This window comes from Sinohyriopsis cumingii, chromosome 12, assembly GCF_028554795.1.
Source record: "Sinohyriopsis cumingii isolate HCF-2022 chromosome 12, ASM2855479v2, whole genome shotgun sequence".
Classification (NCBI taxonomy): Eukaryota; Metazoa; Mollusca; class Bivalvia; order Unionida; family Unionidae; genus Sinohyriopsis; species Sinohyriopsis cumingii.
In genome coordinates this window covers 104,520,204-104,547,012 of record NC_142972.1, presented here as the reverse complement: position 1 = coordinate 104,547,012, position 26,809 = coordinate 104,520,204, and the positions used below count along the sequence as shown (strand labels likewise).

The window sequence follows — 26,809 nt, the reverse complement described above, 5'->3', positions numbered from 1 at the left end:
CAATGCTTTATTTATAGAGAGAAGCAATTTATTGGAGGCTATAGTGGTACAAAGGGGAGTGAAGGCCTTCCCCTAACGTGTAGTAACCATGTCCATCTGATTGCCAAGCAACAGCTTCCCCTCGTTGCTCATAAATATAGGGAAGTTTTATTGGCTGTGTCTGAAGAACGCTAACATAGTCATTGGATCCGTTCATATCCCAATATAGAACCGAATCTCGTGTTTTAACGAGGATCTCGTCACCGCTTGGTGAAATATCGCCGCCCACCGGATCTGGATGGGAGGTGGAAATGGATAAATATGCGCTTGAGCTGACATGAACAGTCTTTCCTGAATCCCATTCAGAACTTGGAATATGTGCAATCAATCCCTTACCACCAGCCACTTTGGAAATAATGTAGATTTCACCTCTGGGATCCACCATCAGAGTCTCACAGTCTTGTTCGTCCCATCTACAGAAAAACAATTAGCAAACATAATTTCGATATTTATGTAAATAGTTGAAGTCGACTTGAGCTTGTGATTAGAGTTTTAAAACATCTTGAATGAGATCTTTAAATCTCTAAATATTATTAAAGCAGAAGATACTAGACAAACATACAGAGAAAGGGATAAAACGGTAGGTGTAATGGTACACATTAGTTGATAGGCTAAGTTCTTGAAAGGGTAGAATTTAGGTAGGTAGTTTTACGTTAGTTGAAAGGCTAGTTTCTTGTTCTTGAAGGATTAGAATTTAGGTAGGTAGTTTAACATTAGTTGAAAGGCTAGGTTCTTGAAAGGGTAGAATTTAGGTAGGTAGTTTAACATTAGTTGAAAGGCTAGGTTCTTGAACGGGTAGAATTTAGGTAGGTAGCTTCACATTAGTTGAAAGGCTAGGTTCTTGAAAGGGTAGAATTTAGGTAGGTAGTTTAACATTAGTTGAAAGGCTAGGTTCTTGAACGGGTAGAATTTAGGTAGGTAGCTTCACATTAGTTGAAAGGCTAGGTTCTTGAAAGGGTAGAATTTAGGTAGGTAGTTTCACAAATAAGTTCTTATATACAAATAGTTTCACGCGAAGTTTGCTAATCTAAGTAAAAGAAATGTATCTCGAAACCTGGTCCGTTTTACTTTGAAATCATTGCAAGGGACGCAGCTATTGTTGTAAATATTAAATTTTTCAAGATTAAAGCAGACAGGATTAAATTCTCACGTAAAGTGAATCTTAGCGTCAATCGAGAGGCTTCCAGAATGAATTGAGTCCGGCTCCAGCACGCGATAAATGATGTTTTCGGCACCATGCCCGGAATTCCCAGTATCGCCTGAATGAAAACAAATGCACATTAAATTATGCACTAAACATATAAACTATACACATTTAATGATGTAAAGTTTGGTTTGCGTCCTAGAAGTATTCTATTACGCAGTTAAATAATATGTGCACCTGCTTGTCTAATCACAACTCATGTACAACAACATACGGTCTTTGTAGCTCTTTCGGTCGGTTTTAAAACAATGTCATCCTGTAATAATGAATTTAATTATCATTAACCGACAGAAACTATACTATCGCATTTTTATTGTGGATTTATGCTGCATCATAAATAATTTATGGCGTCCACAAACATATTCTATCACCTGGGTAATACAGGGATATAAGGCATGGAGACCTTTTGCAGGGGGCGCCGAGGTCGACGTAATTTTGTTGATATTGGTCAATTAGGTATTGACAATCGACCAATTTAGTAGAATTGATTAGATGACCTTCCTTCGTCTGTAAACTAGCCGTTGAAGAAGAAGCCTAAAGTTCTTTACTTACTTGGGAAGTTTTAGTTTTAAAAAACTCCTCTTTCCATTACATCCTCATATTTAGTTTTATTTCATGTACAACACGGTTGCAAGGTTTACCTCTGGTTCACCATATCTGCACAAACAGATCTCGTTTGCTTAGAGATATTTTTAAATTGACTGTAGGAGATATATTGATTTATTAAGTTTCTGTTGCTGCATGTTGTAGTTCCTCATACAGGTATATAAGTCCATGTTTTTATAAGGTATTCACATGTTTTGTTGAAATTGTTCAGTTCTTAATACATCAATATATTTCCATGTTTGTCACATTTCTGACATGTTGCCCCGATTATCTGCTCCACCTGTGGACTATGACAGAACAATTGGCAGTCGTGTTATTTACATGTACTATACGTTGATTTATTCAGGTAAAACTACTGCACATTACGTTTAAAGAAGTCGTGCAAAATGTTATATGTTATTGCTCTTTAGGCATTATAATAAATGTCCTTACATGTCAATTTGTTCTTGTTATTTCTACAAAATTAGATCTACCATGAAGCATAACCCTATTTCGTGGGGAAGAGTTTTCAAGTTTAAAACTAGCTTCTAAAGTATAAAAAAATGTGATGAAGTTCACACTGTTTTCACTTCAAGAGAAGCCAGTAATGACATTACAGACTGTTTCCACCTCGCGAATGTAATATTTCCGTATATGGTCAGAAACAGTAAATAAAATTACCTATATAGAGACACGTTTTGGATCCATGGCATGCTCCTACTGCCAAATCCTCCCAATCATTTGAATCCGCATGGGTAATCTCAAACGTAGCTCTGACATGTGCAGTTGTAGCATCTATCGCATATATCCGGTTTCCACCACCATGATCATTATGGGTGTAAAGAATATTTGGATGTTTCCTGCTCGCTGCAAGTCCGGATGCCTCCGTTATCTTATTGCTGTCTACATTGCCAATTGCTCTAGCATTGTCAAACATTGGGTCTGAATATATATATATATATATATATATATATATATATATATATATATATATATATATATATATATATATATCTGTGTGTGTTTGCGTGTGTGTTTAGTAGACCGAAATGCTTGACAGTTTTACAAAAAGATGTAATAATTTTATTTGGCTTAAATGTTTCGCTAAACACAAATATGACGGAAGGTTAATCTGATTAAAATCGAGGTTTAATTTATAATAAGCAGATCTAACCAGCACCAATAAAAGACCATGTTTTGTCGACCTTCAGAATTACCGCTCCACTTTATTTTAGTAGCCTGTCAGATGAAGGTTTTTATTTCATGTTAAGGAGTGTAATCGTAAGAAAATTTATGTTCCGAATCAAGTTTTTCACCTTCTAAATGTGTAAGTTATAGTTTTATTGGTGCCTGACGTGGTTGATATAATCTCCTGCTTTTTCTGATAATAGGTATATTGGAGTTATTTATTTTAATGTGGTATGTATTTTTATGTGTATGGATGTCTATATATATGTATGCATTTGTGTACCTATGTATGTTTGTATGTATATGTGCGTATGTATGTTTGTGTGTATCTGTGCGTATTTATGTTTGTATGGATGGATGAAAGTGTGTGTTCGTGCGCGCGTGCGTGCGTGCATGTATGTTTGTATGTATGCACGTCTGTATGTGTGTGTGTGTGCTCGCGTGCGTGCGTGCATGTATGTACGTATATCTGTATACATGAATGTAGTTTCAGTTCTTACTTGAATCAAGAATCAACCTAGGCCGCAGATTTGTCCCAAATGATATATTCACAACCGTAGACCACACTAGAATAATAACTGGATTCATTACGCAGAACGTTGTCGGCACAGTGTGTCAATACTGGTCGTATACCGATTATGTATCTCCCCTTCTAAACTAGTGTCCATGAGTGACACTGACAGCGACAGGTGTTATAATCACGATGAACGCCTTATTAGTGCCATATACTCTTCACTATCCATCATCAGTTCAGTGTTTATTGAAATTTTCTTCATGTCAATTACGCCTTCCTGTGGCGTACACGCACCATTTAACTTTTGGTTCCGTTTATAGTAGTATTTTCTTGTCTACAGTATCTGAAACAGAGAGCCGGGCAGTTATCCAATACATCACTAAAACCATAAATTGACAGACAAGAGTGACGCCGCACAAATGTTTAATTTTTTTCCTCAAATCTAATGAAGTAATTGAATTATGGTAAGTTTAGATTCACTTTTATATAAATTATTGGCCAATTATTGTCGTTTTCAAAAATAAGGTCATAGCCTACAAGTGGAACAATCATAAAAGGATGCAGATTGAATAAGTAGTTGTTCTTGTACCATACTGAAACCATTGTTTATGCTTCACTGATATAAACCAAAAGAAATCGTTGAAATGACCAACGTACTTAGTCTTATCGGTTACATGGTTTGTTCTTGTACATGTATGCATAAATATCATGCAGTAGAATACTAAGCAGCACAACCAGTTGCGAAACACAAGGAAGATTTTTACCCCATAGGTGATCTGCACCAACCCATGTCACGCTACTTTCTATTTTGTATGTTGAAATAAAGACAGAGAATCATTTAACGACATCAAATAAAAAACTATTCAATTTGTTTTCGCAACAATGCTTTATCACGAGACTCATCGTCTCGCTCACAACACACTATTAGATGCATTTCTTGGAGTCTGGCTCAGTAATTAAAAATGTAAGATGACAGTAAACATTCAAAAAGTTAAGAGGAACCTGGAATGTATATGATAATAACTACAGTCTTGTCAATTTTTCCTGACTTCTGGCTCGAATTTAAATTTCTTTCCAACAAAATATAAAACGTACCGCCCCTGACTTCAGGGTTAATACAAAACTATTATCATTATTAGTCTAGTAATCAGCACAGTATTCTAATATTTCATTGGTCAGTATTTTTGTCTTTTCAGACACTCGAGACAACTTGTTAGACTCGGTTTCACGTGACATCTGTAACTGTGTTTTCAAATAAAACATTAGACCACTTTTATCTTCATTTGTAAAAAGTTATTACAAAAGAGATTGTTGTTTAACATATATATGTACGCAAAATAAAGAATGAAACTGTTGGATACGTGTTTTCATTCAAAATCTAAATATCACAATCCCATTAATATAAAAATATCGGTGTTTTGTGAGCATTGATTTTTATCTTTGATATTTTTCTCGTTTGTATTTCATTTATTGCCAGTAATGCTAATCATGCAACAAAGAATTTAAAAATTGGAACATTTATCTCGATTATTTTCATAACTTTCCATATATCATCCTATTTCTTAGTTTCTTTGCTGTCACAAACCAAATTCAAGTCATCATTGTCCGTTACAAGAATCTAACTGTATCTATAGAACATAGTTCATAAATCACAATATCGTCAGAAGTTCGTTCACGTGATAAGGGCCTACAAGAACATCTAGAGCTCAATAGGTATGTTAATAATAATAATAATAATAAAAATAATAATCAGCTGCAGTATGTTGGCTTTTTGTGGTTTACATTTGTTCATTCCCTACTTGCATATACCTCACAACCATTCCTTCTACAGTCATAACAATTGAATGAAAGAGTTACATTTTATGAAACATTATAAGACAATCGGATCAACATATTAGGGTAGATGGAACATAACGCTTAAAGTAGAATTTCTTCTGTCAATAGTTATTATAAAATTATACTTTACATTGAAAATTAAAATAATTGTCCTGATAATATAGTAACTTTTAGCTATAGCATTATGTTCTGAATTTGTTTGTTTCTCATTGCATGAAAAGCTGTTTCATAGAAGGTGTTCTTTGTCAACCAATCAAAGATGTTTCTAAACGTTATGATAATGTTTGAAGTCTTTTCATAATTATCACTGACAGTCATCCTATTTAATTAAGAAAATAACAATGACTTTTATCCCCATGCATCTTTAAAAAGGTGGGTATTATGTCCTCCTGCCTGTCTGTATGTTTTTCTTTCCATTAGTGTGTCCGGTATACCATCAAAGAGACAGACCTGAAACTTTGTACAATAATTACAGGTAGCCTTATTATGTACACAGTGGTTTCATAGTTAAATTTGAATTATGACTCTTTGGATTGGACCAATGTCTCGGATAGTTATTATATAATGACCTTTCGGATGGAACCAATGTCTCTGATATTTCTTATATACGGGCTCTTGGGATGGGACCAATGTCTGGGATTGTTATTATATAATGACTCTTTGGATGGGACCAATGTCTCGGATTGTTATTATATAATGACTCTCGAGATGGGACCAATGTATAGGATTGTTATTATATAATGACTCTTGGGATGGGTTCAATGTCTCCGATAGTTATTATATAATGACTCTTTGGGTGGGTTCAGTGTCTCGGAGAGTTATTATATAATAGCTCTATGGATGGACCAATGTCTCGGATAGTTATTACGTAATGACTCTTGGGATGTGACCAATGTTATGGATAGTTATTAAGAAAATTAAATGTCTAAATGTTTGAAGTATTGTACGTGGAAATCTAAAAATTGGTTTGTGTTATCTTCAAAGTCAGAGCGATAACAAATGCATTGAGGTTTTCGGCTACATTCTCTGGTCGTGCCCAGGGATGACCCGTCTGTGCATGCTTTCACTGGGTCACACATTAAAAATAGTTGACATTCACAGTCAATGACTTACGAACTCATGAGATTCTAGAAATTAGTTTATTTCCAGATTGGGGCAATTTTCCATTAATATAATTAAGTGTTTTTGAGAAATGTTTTTTGCGACATAGGTCAAGTGAAAATGTATGCAAGGCTCAGATCAGTGTGATTATTGATATATATGTTTAAGTTTAGCTAAGTTCTATGTTTGAGATTAATCTTTTTATTTAAATTATTCATTTGACTTACAAGGTCTTCATCAACATTTAGGACTGATGATTTTTCTTTTCTATTACTTATTTTAAGACCATAGAGTCGTAATACTTTCTTGAGAGTTAACGTCACATATTAAGATTACTGTAGTGTGCTGTTTTAACTTCGAATCTGATAGACGTTAGTTCTGTCAAAGTGCGTGGTTTCTCAAATACTATGCTCTAATGTTTTACCATTAAAAAGGAACTACTCTTTGTTGTTTGCTCTCTTTTTCTTCTTGCTTTTTACTTGGAGAAGTGTGTCGGCTACTGTTAGCTATTTGTAATATCCTAGCGACAAATTGTCCAGAAGATGAGAATGTGTCTTTACTTAAATATTCGGTGGTTTATGATACCATATAGTAAACAAATCAAGTGATCTTATCTGAAATTGTTAATTACAATAAAAACTTTTTTAATTGATTCAGCCAGGATGCAATGGTCAATTTAAATTGCTCTACAGTCTAAACACATAATCTGTTTGTTAATTCGATATAATTAATAGTCGACATTGTTTTCAAAGTAGATGAATTGTTGTTTAAAATTAAGTGCCAAAATTTGAGATGTACCATATTTCTCCTAGTTTCATTATTTCAACCATTATTCAAATTATAGATTCTTAAAAAAAGCGCTCGCACGCAAATTTCTAAACACATCTAGATATCATTAGGGTCAACATGTGAATAATTTTCACTGAAACCAATTCTGAAATGACAGAAAAGTTAGAGTGGAGTACATAGAATCTTTACCATTGGCACTGAGGACTAAATGCATAACCAGTATCTTGATTGTTTTATTACTGGATCTTCATTGTATGTTCGAATATTCGAAAACTTGGTGAAAGCTGATGTGGTCAAAATGCACAAACTCAGAAACCCTTAACTAAATAATGTATGTTTGCTGCCAGATGCGTGTATTTAGCTTAACATTAGACAATAAAGGTTATCAGTATCTACAATCAAGCTTTGGACACTTCGTCGTGCATCCAGAGGTCTTGTCTTATAAACAGGTACTTTAACAAGACAGGTTATCTGTTTGAGACACCCTATTCATTATTATACAGCAAGGTCGATGAAAATGTCGCATAGTATGACATAACGATATTGGATTGCTTTCATGCTTGCTTTATATACAATGTTTGGGTAAATATTGCGAGGTATGATCACAAATATGACATTTTCGGGTCTAACCAAACTATCAGACAATTCAATGACCAGACTGCACCCGTTTATGTATATGGATATTTGATGTTGTTGTCAATGCAAAACTTTATTGAAGTGGAATAAAAATTGTCTATCATGGACAGAATAAAGTTCGTGTAAAATGTAATAGAAGATCATGCATATGTATCTGCTCTGATATAAGAGTAGTGAAAAGGGGCACCCAAGGGACAATGGGAAAATACATTACAGAACCCCCCGGGGCAAGTCTGGGACAATGGGAATTTAACATTGGAAATACCTAGGGATTTTAACGTGGGAAATACAAGCCCGGCACTTTGGGGACAACGGGGAAAATGCATTACAGAACCCTCCTGGGCAAGTCTGGGGAAAATGGGAATTTAACATGGGAAATACAATGAGATTTTAACTTGGAAATACAAGCCCGCACATTGGGGACAATGGGAAAATGTACTAAAGAAACCCCCTCCCCCGGGCAAGACTGGGTACAAGGGGAATGTAACAGGGGACTAGCCGAACAGAGATAACACAGACAATAGACATCAGATAAACAAAATATACAACTCACTAAAACAAATTGTTTGAGGCAAGAAAGCAGACCTTTTCGAGGCACATGAGTGGCCCCGAAAAGGGCCTTTGGGTTTTTGTTAACATCATTCCGTTAACATAGAAGGCACCGCATATGCGTTTTTAGTTTCCTTAAACTTCAACTGATTTATGGTCTTTAGATAAGGACTCTCTTCAAGCAGCATTGTCCCTCTACATAAGTTCTTCTTTTCCAAACTCTCGTATCCGTGATCCTGATAATTGTCCATGATGATATGACAGACATGGGTAAGTCGGTACGGAAAAGCATTGATGATACGAGAGTAGACGATTCTACGTTTGTCCACATCTTGTGACGAGAACAGGTGAAGAGAATGCAGTGAACTGCGGTTATTTATAGGGGAAGGGCGGATAGAAACGGATTGAGTTTATTCACCAATCCAAACACGCATTACAAAATTCACCCACAACACGGAGTCGGTCTTTCAATCCGAAGAGAGCGGTCTGTGACGTCACATTCCCTATACAGATGCGCTAACGTCTGTGTGCAGTCAATCCATGCAACAGTTTTCAAACATGACGGAAACTGAGAAGACAATGAATTTGGGTACCCCGTCTTGGAGACGAGAAGCGATGGTATAGCAATGGCTACCAAAGTCAACACAGGCTTACTTCCAGAAGAAGTCGATTTTAATTGGGATTTAGTCGGTTTTCTTTCTTCGCACGAATTTGTTTCGGTACCAGTACCTTCGCCGCTTTCTCCTTCTTTGCCACAAGTGGAGGATTTTAAACAGAGGCAGAAAGAAGAATTGGAGAAATTTTTACAGCAGCAGAAGGGAGCAGAACAAGCTTTTCTCCTTCAACAGCAACAACGAGAAGAAGAGACAACAAGGAAAAGACAGGAAGAAGCAGAAGAGAAGAAACAAGGTCTGAGAGAGAGGGAGGACAGTGAAAGTCAAACGGTAACGATACTGTTAGACATTTTAGCAGAGTTAAAGAGTCTCAAACAAATGTATCAGTCTTCTTTACTATGTTTCCAAGAGAAAAAGACCTTCTCGAGCCAAACAACACAGCTCTGTTACTACATTGCCATACCACCCCTAGTGATTTCTACCAAATCATCATCGACCAGAGTCAGTTCAGAAGTAGGCCTTAAGATGATTAAGTTCCGTTCTTGAGTTTGTTTTTTAAACTAACAAATACCCAACGCTCCTTTTCAGGGCCACCCACTTCTCTCGAAAAGAGAGAGTATTAAAATTGCCAAAATCAACTAAAACTCAAAAGCTCTATTTTACCCATGATGTACGTATGTGGGTGAGTGAGTGAGTGAGTGAGTGAGTGTAGGTCCTTATTCTAAAAAAAATCAAAACTAGGAACCACTTATGTTTTCTGCCTGGTCTATTCTAGTACAAATTTTACAATTCAATTCACAACACAACACAAGACTTTAAAACGTTCATAGACCTCTTCTATGTCTTTCTTCACTGTCTCTGTTTTTTGAATTTCTTCACTTTCACACTGTTTTTCTCCTCTTATTCCTCACTTTCTCCTCGTCCTCTTTTTTTATTTTTTCTCTTTCTGCGTGTGTCTGGGTTCTTCCTTTGGGGACGGTACCTCTTCTTCCTGTTCTGAATCCCTCTCTTCTTCTTGCTCCTGTTGTTTCTTAAGGCATTCTGAAGACCAATGTCCATTCTCTTGACAATGATAACAGGTATCTTGACTTTTGTCTCATCTGACACCTGTTTTGCTTTTTTGACTGTCTGGACACTCTGAAGACAAATGCCCTTTCTTCTTACAGATATAACAAGTATCTTGATTCTTATCTCGAAAGGAGAGGGAGTAGTCTGTCGGTATGTCTGAAGAAAACTTTCTTATGACACCTCGCAAAGCTCTGATCAGAAGTTCGATCTGTGTGGGCTCTTCATTTTTTCTGTTCGGTTTGAGAGTGAAATGAATATTGGAAGGGAAGACATACGCCCTTTATATATATGCTGATTTCACATGGTTATAAAGTAACCCATTGCGTTTAAAATGTAGTCATTTGGCTTTTTGCAATCAAGCTGAAACGATCGCATCATATCGCAGAGAAGGGAGCAGAAAGTAAGAGGCCAAAATGTGATTTATCGCCTCGTACAATAGCTGAAGTTATAGCACAAATTCATGCCAGTGCTTTTGAGGATGACATGAGTGAACCAGAATCCAGACCCAAAGATTCTACACGCAACCAAAGTTCACCACCATTAACTCCTCAAAATTACTACCACATTAGAGAGACAGAAAAGCGCTCCACTAGAAAATTTAGAACCACAGCTTACACGTTCACGGTGAAGTTTAAAGATTTCAAGTCCGACGTACCGTTGGAGAAAGCAGAGGGTTTCATCATCGAGGTGTGGGATTCTATGTTAACACACTGAAAGGACAATGTCAAGCCAAAGAAGACGATCGCTTGAGACTTTCCATTCATCACGACAGTTTAAAGTCCCCCGTTTGGATCTAGTTTAGCAGCCCAGCAGAATTGACATGGTCCAAAGTCATCTACAAAATTCAACACGTGCAATAAACCAATGACAAGTTTCACATCACCGACGGTAAAGCAACACTGTTCATGACCCACGTGTCTCTTTCCCAAGGGACCGGAGGCAAAAAGGTGTTATTGATCGACGAGCTTCGTAACACCAAAACAAGCCTCGTCCAAATTAACAACCCTCAAGACCATATGAGTTTAGCCACGGTTGTCGTAGTGGGACGAACCTATGCCGACAAAAATGACACGGTAGAATGGAAAAGAGCCTGGGAGAACATTCGAAAATCGAACCTTGCCAAACAACGAAGTGAAGCTGAACTCCTGTTACAGCAAGCGGGGCTATCCAAAGACACACCCTCTGGCATTCCCGAAATGCAAAAATTGCAAGATGTCTTGGCACCACGCTACACCTTGAAAGTGCACCCTCATGAAGTGCCCGGACCTCTATTCTTTCGAGGCGAAGACTTCCGAGACGGAAAATACATTCATCTCTATCATCACAATGAACATTTCGACGCCATTACCAGTATCACTTCATTCTTGGGATACAGTTTTTACTGTGAGAAATGTGACTATGGCTATAACAATCGAGAGCAACACAAGCATTGTGGATCGAAATGCTCAGGATGTTTGACCTCTCAACCCTGTCTGGACGAAGGACAGAGTTACCAACAACATCTGAAAACGCAAGGTTCACAGCATAAAATTGCTTGTCAACTCCCGAGACTGTGTCCTACTTATGAATAAGGCATACGTACCAATAGTGCCAAGTTACACGTATGTTCAGGAAAGAAACAATGTCACATTTGTCACCAAATGGTGGACTTGAAACACGAATGCTGTATTCAAAAATACCATTTTAAACATCAAGAGGAAGACGATGACCAGAAGAAAGGCAATTTCATCTTTTTCGCTTTCGAATGCATCCAATAGACCGGTATTCACATTCCTAATTTTTGCGTGGCTCATCGAGCGTGCGAGAAGTGCATCCAAGAGCCTATCTTTAGTCACTGCCCTCACTGCAATAAGATTCCTAGAGAACGTGAAAAAATATTTTGGGGACCGAACACGCTAGCTGATCTTGTCCAATGGATCTAAGACCCAATCGACGAGACGTGGAGCCAAGCGGACATCGAACGTTATGGAGATTGTCATCGCCATGCCACGGTAATGGCTCACAATTTCTCGGGATACGATGGACAGTTTCTTTTGAGATACTATACGGAACAAGGCACCGAAAGTGACTTTGAACGGAGCCAAAATCATTTCCATGCAAGTGGGACAAGTACAGTTTAAAGATTCGATCAGCTATTTGGCCATGCCTTTGAGTCGAATGCCTTAAACATTTGGAATGACAGAAATGGCCAAATGCTACTTTCATCACTTTTTCAAAACTGAAGCCAATCAACACGCCATTCTATTTCATCTGCCTGAGGCTCACGATTATAAACCTGACACAATGCGTACCGAGCAACGTGAAGCTTTCTACACTTGGTACCAGGCTAACGCCTCGGACCCCTTCGACTTTCAGGAAGAAACGTTAAAGTATTGTCGTTCCGACGTGGACATTTTGCGGCGTTGCTGTGGAAAATTTCGAGAACTGTTCATGGAACACGGAGGGAACGATCCTTTGAAAGAAGCCTGCACCACTGCTAAAGCGTGTTCCTTAGTGTACCGTCAACGACCCCTCGGACAGAGGATCTCTGGGATTATGAATCACAACAACCAATTGTACTTACCCTTACCCAATGACAGTTACATGGAGGTGTTTCCCCATAACACTTTGTGTTGTTACAATGCCAAATTACCATCCCAGTTAGATCACAAAGGCCCTTGGGAAGTGGCGTTGGTGGAAATGGTTTACACTACACAAATCAAAAACATCACTGAAAAGCAAAACACTTTTCAGGTCGAAATCCTGAATGTCCAATTACAAGAAAAAATTAATAAAATCGGGTTTTCAGGTGACACAAAACCAGCAAGCAATCCATCCTTCAGTATCTACACGTGAAAAATTTCGACAGGCTATTGTTTTAGTGGTGAACATTTGGTGGACACCATTGCGGACAGGTTCAACTTAGCCTTTGGCAAAGCCCTGAAGAGAGGAAAAAGTGTTAAGATTGAGTATCATAAGGGGTCGTCCACAAAATGGGGGGAGGGGGTTAAAAGAAGTTTGACAATTGTTGACATGCGGGAGGGGGGAGTTCACGATAAATTGACGTCAACAATGTTATTTTTTCAATAAATTTAATAAATAAAAAATAGGAAATTAGTCGGTGCGTTGGTGTGGCACACACTTGTCGCCCGTCAACAGCCCACCAGTTTAATCACAAACCGGTTGAGCTCTTGCCAAGGAAGTCATAGTCTTGCATCATCATATTTTGTTTTTATTCATTGTAGATTGTAGACTGTAGACATGTCTTAAAGCACCAGATGCATCTGAGAGCGACTTGCACAGATTTCCATATCTTTTCTTCAATCAGTGTTTGAAAGTTGATAGCATGCTACCTCGATCGGCAAAGGCATTCAAAATTCTTCCATATGATCTATATTGTCCTTTCATTCAGTTGTCGTTTCTTGAACGGATCTGCAAAATCTGTCACCTCTATGTTGCTTCACAAGTCATGTTGAAGAAGCATGTTCAACAGTACCGACAACGCAATCTTGGGCCTAGGCAATTGCCACATGCTCCTTAACCGCAAAGAATTCGGCCAATACGAGGGGTTGACAAAAGACAGAGAGAGCTGATGGCAATTATTGTTCATGGAGACTTGTTAAACGCAGAATGGTTAGATGAAGATGATGTTGACTTGTCGGGTGTATCGGTTCCACAAGAAATTAATGAATCAGCCACTATGCCATTATAACTATTGAGGAACATTTGGCTTCCCCATGGGAAGATGAAAGAAGCTAGAATATAAACTTTCGATTTTTCCATGAATTCAAACGATATAGTCAATTTGAAATCTGTTAAACAAGTAAAACAAATGTATTAAAATTTATTTGTAGGCCTTTTAATTTCCATAATTCTATTTTTACCATAAAAGCCAGCCGTATAAAATATTGTTAGTTTGTGGGGGGGGTGTAAAATTTTATAATTTTATTGGGGGGGGGGGTCACTGAAAGTTTGACAGTTGTTGACAAGGGGGGGGGGGAGATGGGGGTAAAAAATGCCTAAAAATTGTTGACATAATTAATGGAGGTCACCAAAAGTGGCTCGTCACCTAATGATGCAATTTCCGGATACGGACACATTGTCCCTCAGGTTTAATGATAGTTTGTTTGAAATTTGGGTGGACATCCACATATGGTAGCACACAATTTTGGCCCCAAGATCAACAGTCATATGGATTTTTACAGGGATTTTCGATCTCCCGTAGAATTGAATGAAGGACTTAATTTGATCTTTGTGTACTTTGATGTGGTGGAGTACAACGTGCTGGGACACACATCCGTACCGTTATTGCGTGTCATTCCTTTCAAAGTGGATAGTACCACGGACAATGACCAGGATAGTGGAAAACCTATCTCGTTCACCGCGAATTAGTACAACCTCACTCTTCGCCTATCAGTAGGTCGTATTTCGATACCGTCAATATTACTATAAAAGGAGATCTGGGACAAAATATTCCAATCTCCAAAGGAAAAGTGACGGCGAAATTCCATTTTCGAACACGATTCTCTAGCGAATTGTAAGTCAAATATCCAGTGTACCGAGGAGTCGCTCAACAGCGAGGAAATGATTTAAGAGATATGGTGAAACCAGCCTTTCTTTCGGTGGCTCCAGCGTTGAAACGATGGCGACACGAGGATTGCATGCCGTGAAAGATACTGCGTTGACGCAAGGCAAATCATTTCTCCAAAATGTCATCATCGACTCACAAAAAACCTTAAAGAAGCTTTCTTGAGAGCAGGCAAAATGTCTTGCTCCAAACAGGCAAAGACATTTTGGGTGGACGAGAAACTCCTGTGAATGTCCTGAACGCTACTGAGTCAGGAATTCCCGTTTCCCTGACGCCACAGCAAGGACAAGGCAGAAAGAGACTACAAAAACACCTCTTCAGATACCTTCACACTCCTAAAGCTAGAAAACCTAGGAAAAGATCTGCTCGAGACTTAGACGTTTTTGATTATTAGATCATAGAAACGAAAATGATGCACCGTGAGTCTTGTGCCTGTTCCAAGTCGGAACTGGATCTGTTTGCCATGCCACCTATCATGATGACGATGCAATAATCCCAATGTGTTGAATTTCATCCCATCTCCTCTCTGACGGCCTCAGCTTTCATTAATTTTGAAATTAAAGGACAATCCGAAGATTACATCAATCTGAACAGTAGTTACTTGAATTTAAAAGTCAAAGTGAACGACTCAGATGGTAGCGATGTAGATGCCGATGAGGCAGTAGGCCCAGTCAACCATTTCCAGCATTCCTTGTTCAGCGAAGTGGACTTGTACTTGAATAACAAACTAGTCAGCATCAGCATGGATACTTACCCTTATCGAGCGCACGTGGAAAATCTCTTGACGTACGGAAAAGAAGCCACAAACACCCATGTGGATGCTTGCGTGATATGTAAACCTGACACAACAGACAAGTTCAATGAGGTGGCAGATAAAGATTGCACCAATAAAGGATTGGACGCACGTCAAAAGAAAATTGCTGGAAGTCGAAGTTTAGAACAGATGGCCGCTTGCATTTGCACATGTGGTTACTGAACGGCGTGGATGTTCGCTTGAGACTGAATCTCAGCAGAACCACTTTCCATTTGATGGTTGGTCCGGACGATTACAAAACCTGCATCGAGGAAGCCAGACTATACGTGCGACGTGTGGAAGTGTTACCTAAAGTGGGAACGACATTAGTCACACGTTGAGCATAACGACCGCCAATTATCCAATATGACGTGTGAAGGTGAAAACTTTCACCATTGCCACTGAACTGCGATCCAAGATTGAAGATCATCTGTTCAAAGGGCAGTTACCCAAGCGAATAATCGTTGACATCGTGAGCAATGCAGTCTTCAACGGAGTCCGCAATCAAAATCCTTTCCAATTTCAACACTACAACATGTCCACGATCGAAGTCTGACGCGATGTCAAGACCTTGTGTACCAAATCCTTCGAACCTGACTTTAGTGTCAAGATGGATTACTTGAGATCATACTTGTCCCTGTACGAAGCCACCGGACAGTTAGGAGCCAACACCAGCCATGACATTACGTATGAGGATTATGCAGGAGGCTACGCTTTGTGGGCATTTGATTTCAATCCAGACCAAGTGAGCGATGAGGGACATTTTCATCCTATAAAATCCGGCCAGATTCGAGTGGAACTTCAGTTTACTAGACTTCTACCTGAGACGGTGAACGTCCTCTTGTATGCCGAATTCGATAATACCATAGAAATCAACAGTTTGAGAGAAGTAATTCTAGACTATTAGAAGCTATGGAAGACTGTTATCCCTCTTTGAATATTGGAGATTCTATGGCCATGTCATGGAAGGAGACCGTGGAAGCAGAACCCCAAGACAAAGACGGAAAGGACATAGTGATGAAGTCCAGATGGCCAGAACAAGAGCAACATTTAAAGTCCTGTTTCGCCAAGCATCTAGCAGAGATGATTACAGAATGAATCAAGAAAAATTGCTATGGATGTCAAAACGATCATCCAAGTCATTTGTTCAACATGATAAATGTCTAATGCTGAGCGAAGAAGAAAAACTGGACGAATATCTGGATGAAGCTTGGAGTCACATCTCAAAAGAAGCCGTGTTGCATCAGTGGTATAAAGACTTGCGTGATCATTCCTCTCCTCCATTGATGACTCCTGAGATCCATCGCTTCGAAGCTCGCTTGGATCAGAGTGCGGAGACGAATCAAAGAAACGGTTACTTGTCAGACATTTTCAAAGAGAAAGTCAGGATTGAATTGATCACTTATCATTACCTGTGAAGAAAGACAAAACAAAAATGGATACCTGGAAACTTTATTACCTTTTGAACCACAGTTGGTACACTGCTTCTTGGAATCCTGTCGTGTGCGGTAAAAATGGCCTGCCTCATTGTAAACATCAAGATCATCAAGCTTATGTCATCATTGCGGACGACAGTCATCTCCCAGGAACCCACTGGTTAAACGTTTACTTTCTACATGATGGTTGTATGGAGTATTTTGATTCGTATGGATTGCCAGCTTTGGAAGACGATATCATCGACTTTATGAGAAGAAATGCTCAGACACCACGATTCAATAACGTGAAATTGCAAGGCACAGATTCCATGGTGTGTGGACAATATTGTGTGTATTTTCCTCATCAATGCAGTTTTGGATATTCTTCAGGACATTTAGTGACTTATTTCGATCGTCACTCATCTAGAAACGACGAGAAAGTAGATCGATGGTGTTGTGACCATTATGGTTATCTTTTGTCTTTAGCTAGGAAACGTAGTGTAAATCAATGGCCTAATGACTTCTAACAGTGGAAGTCTAGCTTCACTTCACAACGTTGTCAACCTTGTTCAAAATAGATTGCTATTTTAAAAACGTTTGTTAGTTTATTTGATTGTTAATTTAAAAATTTGTTGATTGTTGGTTGTTAGTTATTTGAATAAAAATGTGTTTTGGAAAAAATGAGTCTGTTGTTTGTTTGCCCTTTTATGATGAACCATGCTTTTTGACTTCTCTCTATCCCTCAGATCAAAATATCCTAGCATTCAGACTCAATACAGTGTGGGCATGTTTTCGATCGCGTCCGCGCTTGAACCATATAATGCGCATTAATCTCCAGTCTGACCATCAATTGTTGACTCATCCTCCTATGAAGATATGCTCAAGACTTGCCAAGTTGAATAAAGCTTACGTGAATTTACATCGCGTCATACCAAAACCTGCAGAGATATAGAATGTCAGAATAAATAAATTCAAAAAAGTCCAAAGTAATGTGTTAATCTGAAAGTCAATGAGGACTTCATTAATTCCAAGAATAATTTAAAGAAATAATTCCTTCAAATTATATTTCAACACATCTATAATTCCAAAGACTGATCATAAAACAGGAAAGAAAATACTTATTTTCCGCTAAGTATTTAACAACATCCCTACTTGACCTTCGACACAATATATTGCCCTGGAAAACCAAACATTTCATCTATATATAAAACAAGTTCGCTCCCAGAACGTTTTAAGCTTGTAGACAATGTTAGAATTGAAGTCAATTATCAGCAAACAAGGTATTTACAAAATACAACCATGACATAAGTCAGGCAGACAAATATCCATTTGCAACTTACAAACATGGCAAAAATCAGGTACACAATATATGTTAAATATACTTAACGATACCATCATTCTCAAATTAAATATATAGACTATTTTTTTCAAAATTTACAAATTACTCTCCCCCCCCCCGCATATAAAGTAGACGATACTAATGTAGGTGTTATATACTATAAGTATACAAGGACTAAATAGGTAAATAATGTTTAGTCCCGTTTGAACACTGAAAGGTGTTTGTGTCAGACGATTGCTGACCATATATTTAAAACGAAGTGCTTACTTTTTTACATGGATGAATGCGCCTTTGCATAACATCTAATAAACTACGTTAAGGAAGGAATCAGACCAAAGCTTATTTAATTTTTTCATATTTTATTTGTCTTCTGTGGTGCACAATTCCAGAAAAGTATGCGCGTGTGGGAAGGGGGAGGGGGATTTGCATTAATTTCCGGACTAGAAATAGCTAATATGGTGGGAAATTTTTTATTGCTCACCTTAACCTAAATTTCCATTGCTGTTAGAGAAAGGAAAGTACACTTTGTACACAAAATTCTAAATTATAAATGCAGAAAATTTCATAACTATATGGTTTGACTCTAATTACGAATGGAGCTAACACAAAATTGGTATTAGGTAATAGCCCGATTTAGACAACTGACCAGAATTTGACAAACAAGAGTTTTCTGGCGTTTGAGAAAGTTCCTGTTCGCGTTTGGACCACTGCTGGTCGTTAACTCTCTTTCCTCTCCAGACGTTGTTCTTCCTGCAGTGTATGACACACAAAGAAAAGCCGAAGACCCGTGTATTTATATACGCTGAAATGAATGTCGTCCTGTGGTTGACCATTTTTTCACATGGTGACGATTACTTTTAACAATATTTTTGATCCCCGAATGATCATGCGGTGCATGCCGATAGGGGTAGCCCGTTGGGTAGACTAACTCCCACCCCAGGGGGAATTAATTAGTCAGCATGCGGCGCATACATTAACGCGCTCGGGTGTAGGCTCTATTAAAATTCCGTGTGATAAATTAAAAATCGCTGGTGCTGGATTTAACCCGTCGTCAATGCCCTAATGGACGAATACGACGTTAATCCAAGATCTATCTCATGACTTCAGCTAGCCAGCCGGTGCTTGTCTGTCTCAGGGCTAGACATGGCGGTAACCAAGTCAACTGTTTAAAAAGAACGGAAAATGGCTTTGAACTCAATATTAAGACATAACTTAGTTGTACTCTTAATGTTTGTGGTGTGCGTATTTACTTTGAATCTAATTTGTACATCACTACTTGTGCTTCATTAAAAACACAAAATGACAAAAAGAAATAAAAATTAAAAAAGGACAGTGAGTCTCGATTTGAATCTAGCGCGAGTGCAACCGACTGATCTTGAACTCAGTCGTAATAAGGTTCAAAATAGTCCCTATCAAAATTATAATATTTTGAACATCAAAATAAAAGAACTTCTGCATATTTAGAACTTACAATAAATAACAGTAAATCCAGTTTTAACATAGTTTTAAAACAAGAGAATAACAAAAATACGATTCTTCGGCTGAGTACATTGACATTGTTTATGTAACAAAACTTCACCGGATGTTGGAGGTCACTAATTTTGGTATTCTGGCTTTGATATATCTTACTTCAGAATAGTAAGATAATTCTTCCTTCAAACCATCCTTGAGAAAAACTGTCATCACACACACACACACACACACACACACGGTCCTGTTTGGAAACTAGCCCTACAACATCCAGCATGGGATTTTTTTCACTTATTGTTGAATTTCCGGGCATTGAAGAGTTGATGCCATTCGACGAATTCCTCGATTCTCATCACAACAACATGAAAATACACGGATAAGATCAATTTTGTTATACTCTTACCTAGTACAGAATATTCTTATACTCGTACCTAGTACAACATATGCTTATACTCGCACCTAGTACAGAATATGCTTATACTTGTACCTAGTACAGAATATGCTTATACTCGTACCTAGTACAAAATATGCTTATACTCGTACCTAGTACAGAATATGCTTATAATCGTATCTAGTACAGAATACGCACTGATAGCAAATCTAAGCGATCATGGGTTTGGGTTGAGGTGGGGTTAATAAAAATGAGACAATTAATGTTATAATAACCTCGTAGATGAAGCAGTTAGATCACATCTAACGTTTAACATCAGGCAATCTTGACAAACTTAATGGATATGTGATTAATCATGGAAAACTACGCTCTCACTCGCCTTAATTGTTTTGAACTCTGGGTCACTAATTCTTTTGACCATCGTTGTTCTCAAGTCGTTGTCAGACTAATGCTTGCAAGATTAATTTTGTCAGAAAATCGATGAAAGCATCTGTAGGGTCAGCTGATGCTTCATGACTGCTTTTGTCTTCCATTCCCGCCGCCCTTTCCTGGGTATGAAGATGTCTGCATAGGGAACGCTGTACCTGGTTTGCCTGTCATAACTAGTTGGTTGCGCTTTGCGTAGAGATCCTACGAGGCCGATAAATCAGTCCCTCATCCGTGATGATATTGATTTTCGGGTTAGGGGCTGATAGCACCTATTCATTAAAAGCTGTAATTATTTGCAGTCAATTTTGGCTGCACACATTGGTGAACATTTTATATACCTACCGGTATTTCTCGCGGCTGTGGTGCTACTATCGGTTGAAGGGTTCTTTTGGTGACATTTACATTATTTTTCCGGAGCAAATCCTATGTTGGTGACTTGTAAATCCACGTGGAATAGCACAACCATCCGTCCTATTGCCATTTTTAATTTCGCGCTAGATGTGGCTATTACTATTTACCGGTATGTGTCTAACGTGTACGCATGTTTGTTCCGGAATGATTTTCATTCAGCAAAATTGCACATTTTATTGAACAGGTGACATCAGACCCACATACTGTCCATCAGTATCAACACAGATTTGGGAGGTTGATTTATCGGACTAAGATCCAATATGCCTTCGTCAAGTAGGGTTGTGTTGCTCTTTTGACGCTGGAATGATGCTTACTCTTTGCGTTGTTGACAGGGGAGGTGTTGTTTTTAGCTGGAAGGTGGGTGTTGCTGATAAGAGTGGTCACGGTGGAATTGTAGGTGTTGATACAGGAGTATGCAAGTATTGATGGCATTTGAGCAGTTGTTGGGCTAGGTACCATGGAACATGGATAGACAATTGCAGCTGGCAATGGTGGAGGGGCAGGTGAATGATTTTTGATTGGTTTTGGAGCTTTGGTATTTTCAGAATTTTCCCTCCTCTTCTCTAGAGGACCCTGTCTTTCCTGAAGTTGGATTCACAATGATTTATTATGGATTACGATGAAACTTCAGTCCTTAAAGTCATGCAACCATGGCGGACGGATGACTTGCATTTATTATTTCAGGCAATATATGATTTGTAAATAGTATTTAAAAGGATTCGAAGAAACTGATCAATATTTATAGTGAACCCCCACCCATCTCGATAAATGATTTGCTACCTTCTCTTATTACATGTATTTCTACAAGAATATAGTTTTCTTTTTTTTCGAAGATATTTTGATGTTTTCTTACTAGGAGTATATGATTAAAAAGGCCCGTGTACTAAGTGGGTATGCGGAGAACTCGCCCCATGGAGAACTCGCCCTGGGAGACACCCCCCCCCCTCCACAGAGAACTCACCCCAACGTGTCTGAAGAAGTCGCCCCAGAGTGGTTGGAGAAGTGTAAGTGTACCTACTAAGTGTACCTTACCTGCATTCTTAGTTTTTGAACTAGCTGTTTTAGCCTACGATATCATATTCTTAATAACACCCTGACTCATAAACCAGTCTGGCTTTGAACCTACGCAAGAAGAACCAGGAAGTAAAAATTGCTTGATCAGGTCACGAAGATTGTAACTAAAAAGAAAATTCACTTAAAGCAGTGTGTTTTAAAAAATATATAGGTATAGACTACATAGAACACTTTGCGGCTAATTGTTTATGATGGCCACTGCTGAAAAACAGTCTGAAGATGAGCCAATATGCCCAATTTGTTTGGGGATCTTCAATGTACCAAGACAACTACCGTGTGCCCACACATTCTGCCAGAGTTGTCTACAGTCCTATATAACAACTGAAGCCACAAAACATGAGAACCTAGGTTTCATCGAATGCCCGGTGTGTAAGAAGACGGTTACTCCGTTGAAACGCGATCTACCGATAACTGAATGGGCTTCAATATTTCCAGTCGACACAGTATTACAATCCATGTTACCAACGAAACCGAAAGTGGATCGTGTATGTGACGCTTGTAATTCTGAAGGGGTCTCAGTCGCCGCTGAAAGATTCTGTACAGTATGCGAGGAGGCAATGTGTGCTGACTGTTTGAAAGTTCACAGGAAGCAAAAAATCACAAAAAATCATACAATTATTACCTTGCAGGAATTATTAAATAACCCACAAATTATGATGAACTTTGCACAAGGGTTTACATGTTCAGAACATGGTGGCGAAAATGTTCAATTCTACTGCACAAATCACCAAGTTGCCTGTTGTGGTATGTGTTCCTTTCGAAAGCATAAAACATGCTCCAAAGTAATAGACTTGTCAGAGGAACTTTCTTCTCTGTTACAGCAGCTAAAGCCTGATAACATTGTCACAGAATTGCAGAAAGTTGAGAGTCACCTAAAGCAGTTTATAGAACTAAACGAATTAAATATTAACGAGCTTGAGTCACAAGTAACTAGTCTTTCCAGTCAGATTAGTGAAATCAGAAGGAAAATCAATGCTGCTCTCGATGAGCTAGAAACTAGAGTCAAGACAGAAGGAAGCAGAATCTATAAAGAAGAAGTCATTAGGAAACAAGATCAAAATCATCAGTGCATGTCATTGATACATGCTGTTAGAAATTCTCATGTTCTTATGGAAACAGCAGTTAAATATGGCAGTGACACACAGAAGTTTCTGATGGCAGAGAAGATGACATCACAACTGTCATCCTATCATTGTCATGTCAGAGGAAATTACCAGAAGACAAACACAATAACACTACAAGTGGAGATTAGTCCTATTGTAGAATCTTTTTTGTCCCTTTCTTCATCTGATTTGGGAAAAACAGTGACCAACACTATTTCAAAAACTCTCGCTACATGTTTGCAGAAGCCATTGAAAGTCTGTCAGATTGAGAAGAATAAAGTAGTTGATATTAACATGCCTGTCACTGACACACAGTGGAGAACTCCAATATTTTCTGGTATTTCTTTTCTCCCTAGAGGTAGGCTGCTGTTGCTTGATTATATCAATAGTAATTGTGTTCTAATAGGCTCTAAATACGAATTGCTCACAAGCTACAAACTGACAGGAATGACTTGTGACATTTGTGTACTTGATGATGAGAAGGTGGCAGTGACTTTATATGACCAGAAAAAAATCCAGATCCTATCAGTCAGAAATGACATCATCAGTCCAGTGAAAACAATACCAACAAAACGTAGAAGCTATGGAATTGCAGCAATTGGGAATGGAGAGATGGTTGTGGCTGGGGACTGTGGCGCAAATAAGTATTGCTGGAGTGTGATTAGCGAGGTAGGAGAGATAAAAAGTTCTGATCAGTATGACTCTCCATCTGGATTCTTTAACTACATTGCCCTTGATTGTGCTAAAACACGAGTATACATCACAGTGTTTAAAAGAAATTCCCTTCATTCTTTCAGCATGGATGGCAAGATGCAGTACACTTACAGCCCTACCAATCTCAGTTGTCCTTTTGGTTTAGCTCTAGACATGGATGACAATATCTACATTGTTGGCCACACATCTAATAATATTCATCAGTTGTCACCAGATGGGTCAGTCCTACAAATCATAACCACTGGAGTGCCTCAGAAGCCAAGATCCATATGTTTCGATAACAACAGGGATACATTTATTGTCGCCAATGATTCTGAGAGTAGAAAGTTACACATTTACCAGCTGGTATAAAAATATGAGACTGGAATCTCATGCAGAAGGAATGGATGTAGAAGATGACACTGTTTCATTTTTAAGTGCATTTTATACCTGAAGAACGTCTATCAACTCTGCCAGTAGTTTTCCATGGGTCAGTGGATCTTAACAGTTTCTACCTCCACCAATTATGTTTGCCACAATTTATAACTTATCTTGTGTTGAGAAATGGTGTTACACCCTGAACAATAGCAACAATAATTGTGATCATGATGTTGACTACAAATAATAATAATTATAATTTCAGGTGATACTGACAACCTTTTCAGTGGAGCATTTCACTCTTTATGATATTTTGTTATTTCTTGTCCCATTTTGACTTCACAAAGTTATGATGAAGTTCATACTCTACACATTTACATTAGCTTCTAATCCATTTATGTAAATGCACTTGATATTCATTATAATGTAAATTATAATTATTTTTATCATAAGCAGTGAATGTTATAATTATTGTAAATTATATGACGTACTCAGTTAAATATACCTGCGGGAACTCATTTTTATAGAGAAAGGTGCAAGTTCAGTGCAATGTAGTGTTTGACAGAGCATATACCTAGTTTTGTCAAGATATTGGAAATGTAGAAATAAAGTGGAAAAACACAAAGTACACTTACACAAGTGGGATTTTTTAATTTCACCAAGATTTTATATAAAAATAACAAACTGTCCTGAGTAAAGCAGCAATGTACAACATCTTTACTGTTTTATATGCAGTTCTAAGTTAACTTCATAATATAATTCCAGTTTTAAATTGTTTGCTGTGTGTCATCTGTGATGGAGCCAGTGTTTTTTTTTTCTTCCAAAGTAAGAGCCATCTATTGTACAAAGTATATCTTACTTTGTGCACAGATAGACTAATTTTTGTTTGGAAAGAAATCCACTGGTTTGCATGATATCAATTATTAGCATACGGATTCAGCAGGAAATGTATACGTAATGATTGTCTGAATTAAGAGAAAATAAATACTCTAATGTGAATATGTATTTATCCTATATCCATCCTATTATTAATGAACAGATGCATTCCTTTTCAGCATCTATAGCTACTGATAATGATAGTCATTACAGCTGCTACTGAAATAGACTACATGTAATACTACAACTGCTACTAGTAATTATAATAATAATCATAATAATAATAAATCAGGTAATATGTAATTTATGATCACGAATAATTTTTGCTAAGGAAGAGGCCATATTTTTTTATTGGTAATATTTTGCATTCATATTCCTGAGGTACATTTTACTGACTAAACAAAGTGAGAAGGAAAATATTCTGGGATGATTCTTTTCTATATGATGGTGCACAGGAATGTCCCAACTATTTATTGGTTTCTTTTAATAAACAATTAGGTCACATCTCGGGAATAGATCCAAAAATTGATATAATCAAGCCCATCACATTGTAGCCACCAGTTGTCTTTAATTAAATCCAGGTTGGAGAATTGCAAATTTGTCTTAAGTTGGATATCTCAATACATTTATAAGAATTAATAACTATTTTCAGCTAGTTTTGGGGTGTTATCTATGCATAGAAAATAGCACAGAATTACTAATGCATGAAAAACTACTGCTGGGATACTTGTGTACTATCTTGTTACCTGGGATAGCAGATGTTTATCCAAAATAGTGTAAACCTCTTCACTTCCCACCCAAGAAATTTAACATTTAAGATAATGGAGATGCGGGTGGGGAGTACAAGAGAGAGACATGGTGGGACAAGATTTTTTTCTTCTCCATCCTAAGCTATGATTTTACAGTCAACCTGAAATGATGAAAGAAATAATAGTTCACTAGTTTTCCAAAATAGCTGCCATAGTGTTTTGATTCACAGGCGCTAAACATGAGCTTAATATAATGTCAGATTATCCTTGTTCTGATATAGGACCCTCTCTATCATACTATGAAAGTCTTTTATATCATGATTGTGTCATTTGTCAGAATGGGTTACATGGGTAATCTGAGGAAATAGTGTTACTCTGTGTGCTTTGTTTTCCTTCAGGTTATTGCTTTTTTATACCATTAAGCTCACATCGAGCACATGTGTTAATTATCACACTTTTGTACTAGAATCCGTGTATTTTATTTAGTCAGTTCACTTCTCTTACCAGTTATACAATTAAATTTTCTCCCAATTCCTCAAACATTTTTGGTACTTGAATGATTACTGGTTATGCTTAGACTGTCCTTTTATGCAATATTAAACATAATACTGTGATGTTTTCATAAATTTTCAAGCTTTTAACAAAAGTGTTGAGCTGTAAAATGTATTGAATAGCAAGAGATGTACAATGATGGAATTACCACATGCGGTGGTTCTCAGTAGATGTAACAGCTCAAGGATAAGATGTGTCTGGCTGTTTTCCTAGAGTAACCCTTAACAAAATCTTAATGCTGGATTCCACCCTCAGTAAGCATATATATCTATCACCTGTTTGCTACATCTATATATATGATACTATTATACAGGTTAGAGAATTATTAATTCATGTTCCACAGAGATTCAAAGCCAGGTACAAGGGTAAATAGCAAGCATTGCCTTGCCTGTATGCACCAGTCCATATACCATCATGACTAAGCATACATCACCAATAATTGATGC

The 26,809-nt window shown here is 37.8% G+C and overlaps 2 protein-coding genes across 2 annotated transcripts; one reads left to right on the top strand and one right to left on the bottom strand.

Annotated features, from left to right (window-relative positions):
• On the bottom strand, nt 1-22,036 carry LOC149787168 (uncharacterized). The gene is made up of 5 exons (XM_089977668.1): nt 21,971-22,036; nt 3,517-3,873; nt 2,510-2,770; nt 1,190-1,298; nt 1-452 (listed from the first exon to the last, which is right to left on the bottom strand). The coding sequence occupies exons 2-5, from the start codon at nt 3,602-3,604 to the stop codon at nt 29-31; spliced, it is 882 nt and encodes a 293-aa protein (XP_089833794.1). The 5' UTR covers nt 3,605-3,873; nt 21,971-22,036; the 3' UTR covers nt 1-28.
• A 22-nt stretch (nt 22,037-22,058) lies between these two features.
• LOC149787167 (uncharacterized) lies at nt 22,059-25,185 on the top strand. The gene has a single exon (XM_089977667.1). It carries the CDS (start codon nt 22,201-22,203, stop codon nt 24,178-24,180), a length of 1,980 nt encoding a protein of 659 aa, XP_089833793.1. The 5' UTR covers nt 22,059-22,200; the 3' UTR covers nt 24,181-25,185.
• Nucleotides 25,186-26,809: the final 1,624 nt, after the last annotated feature.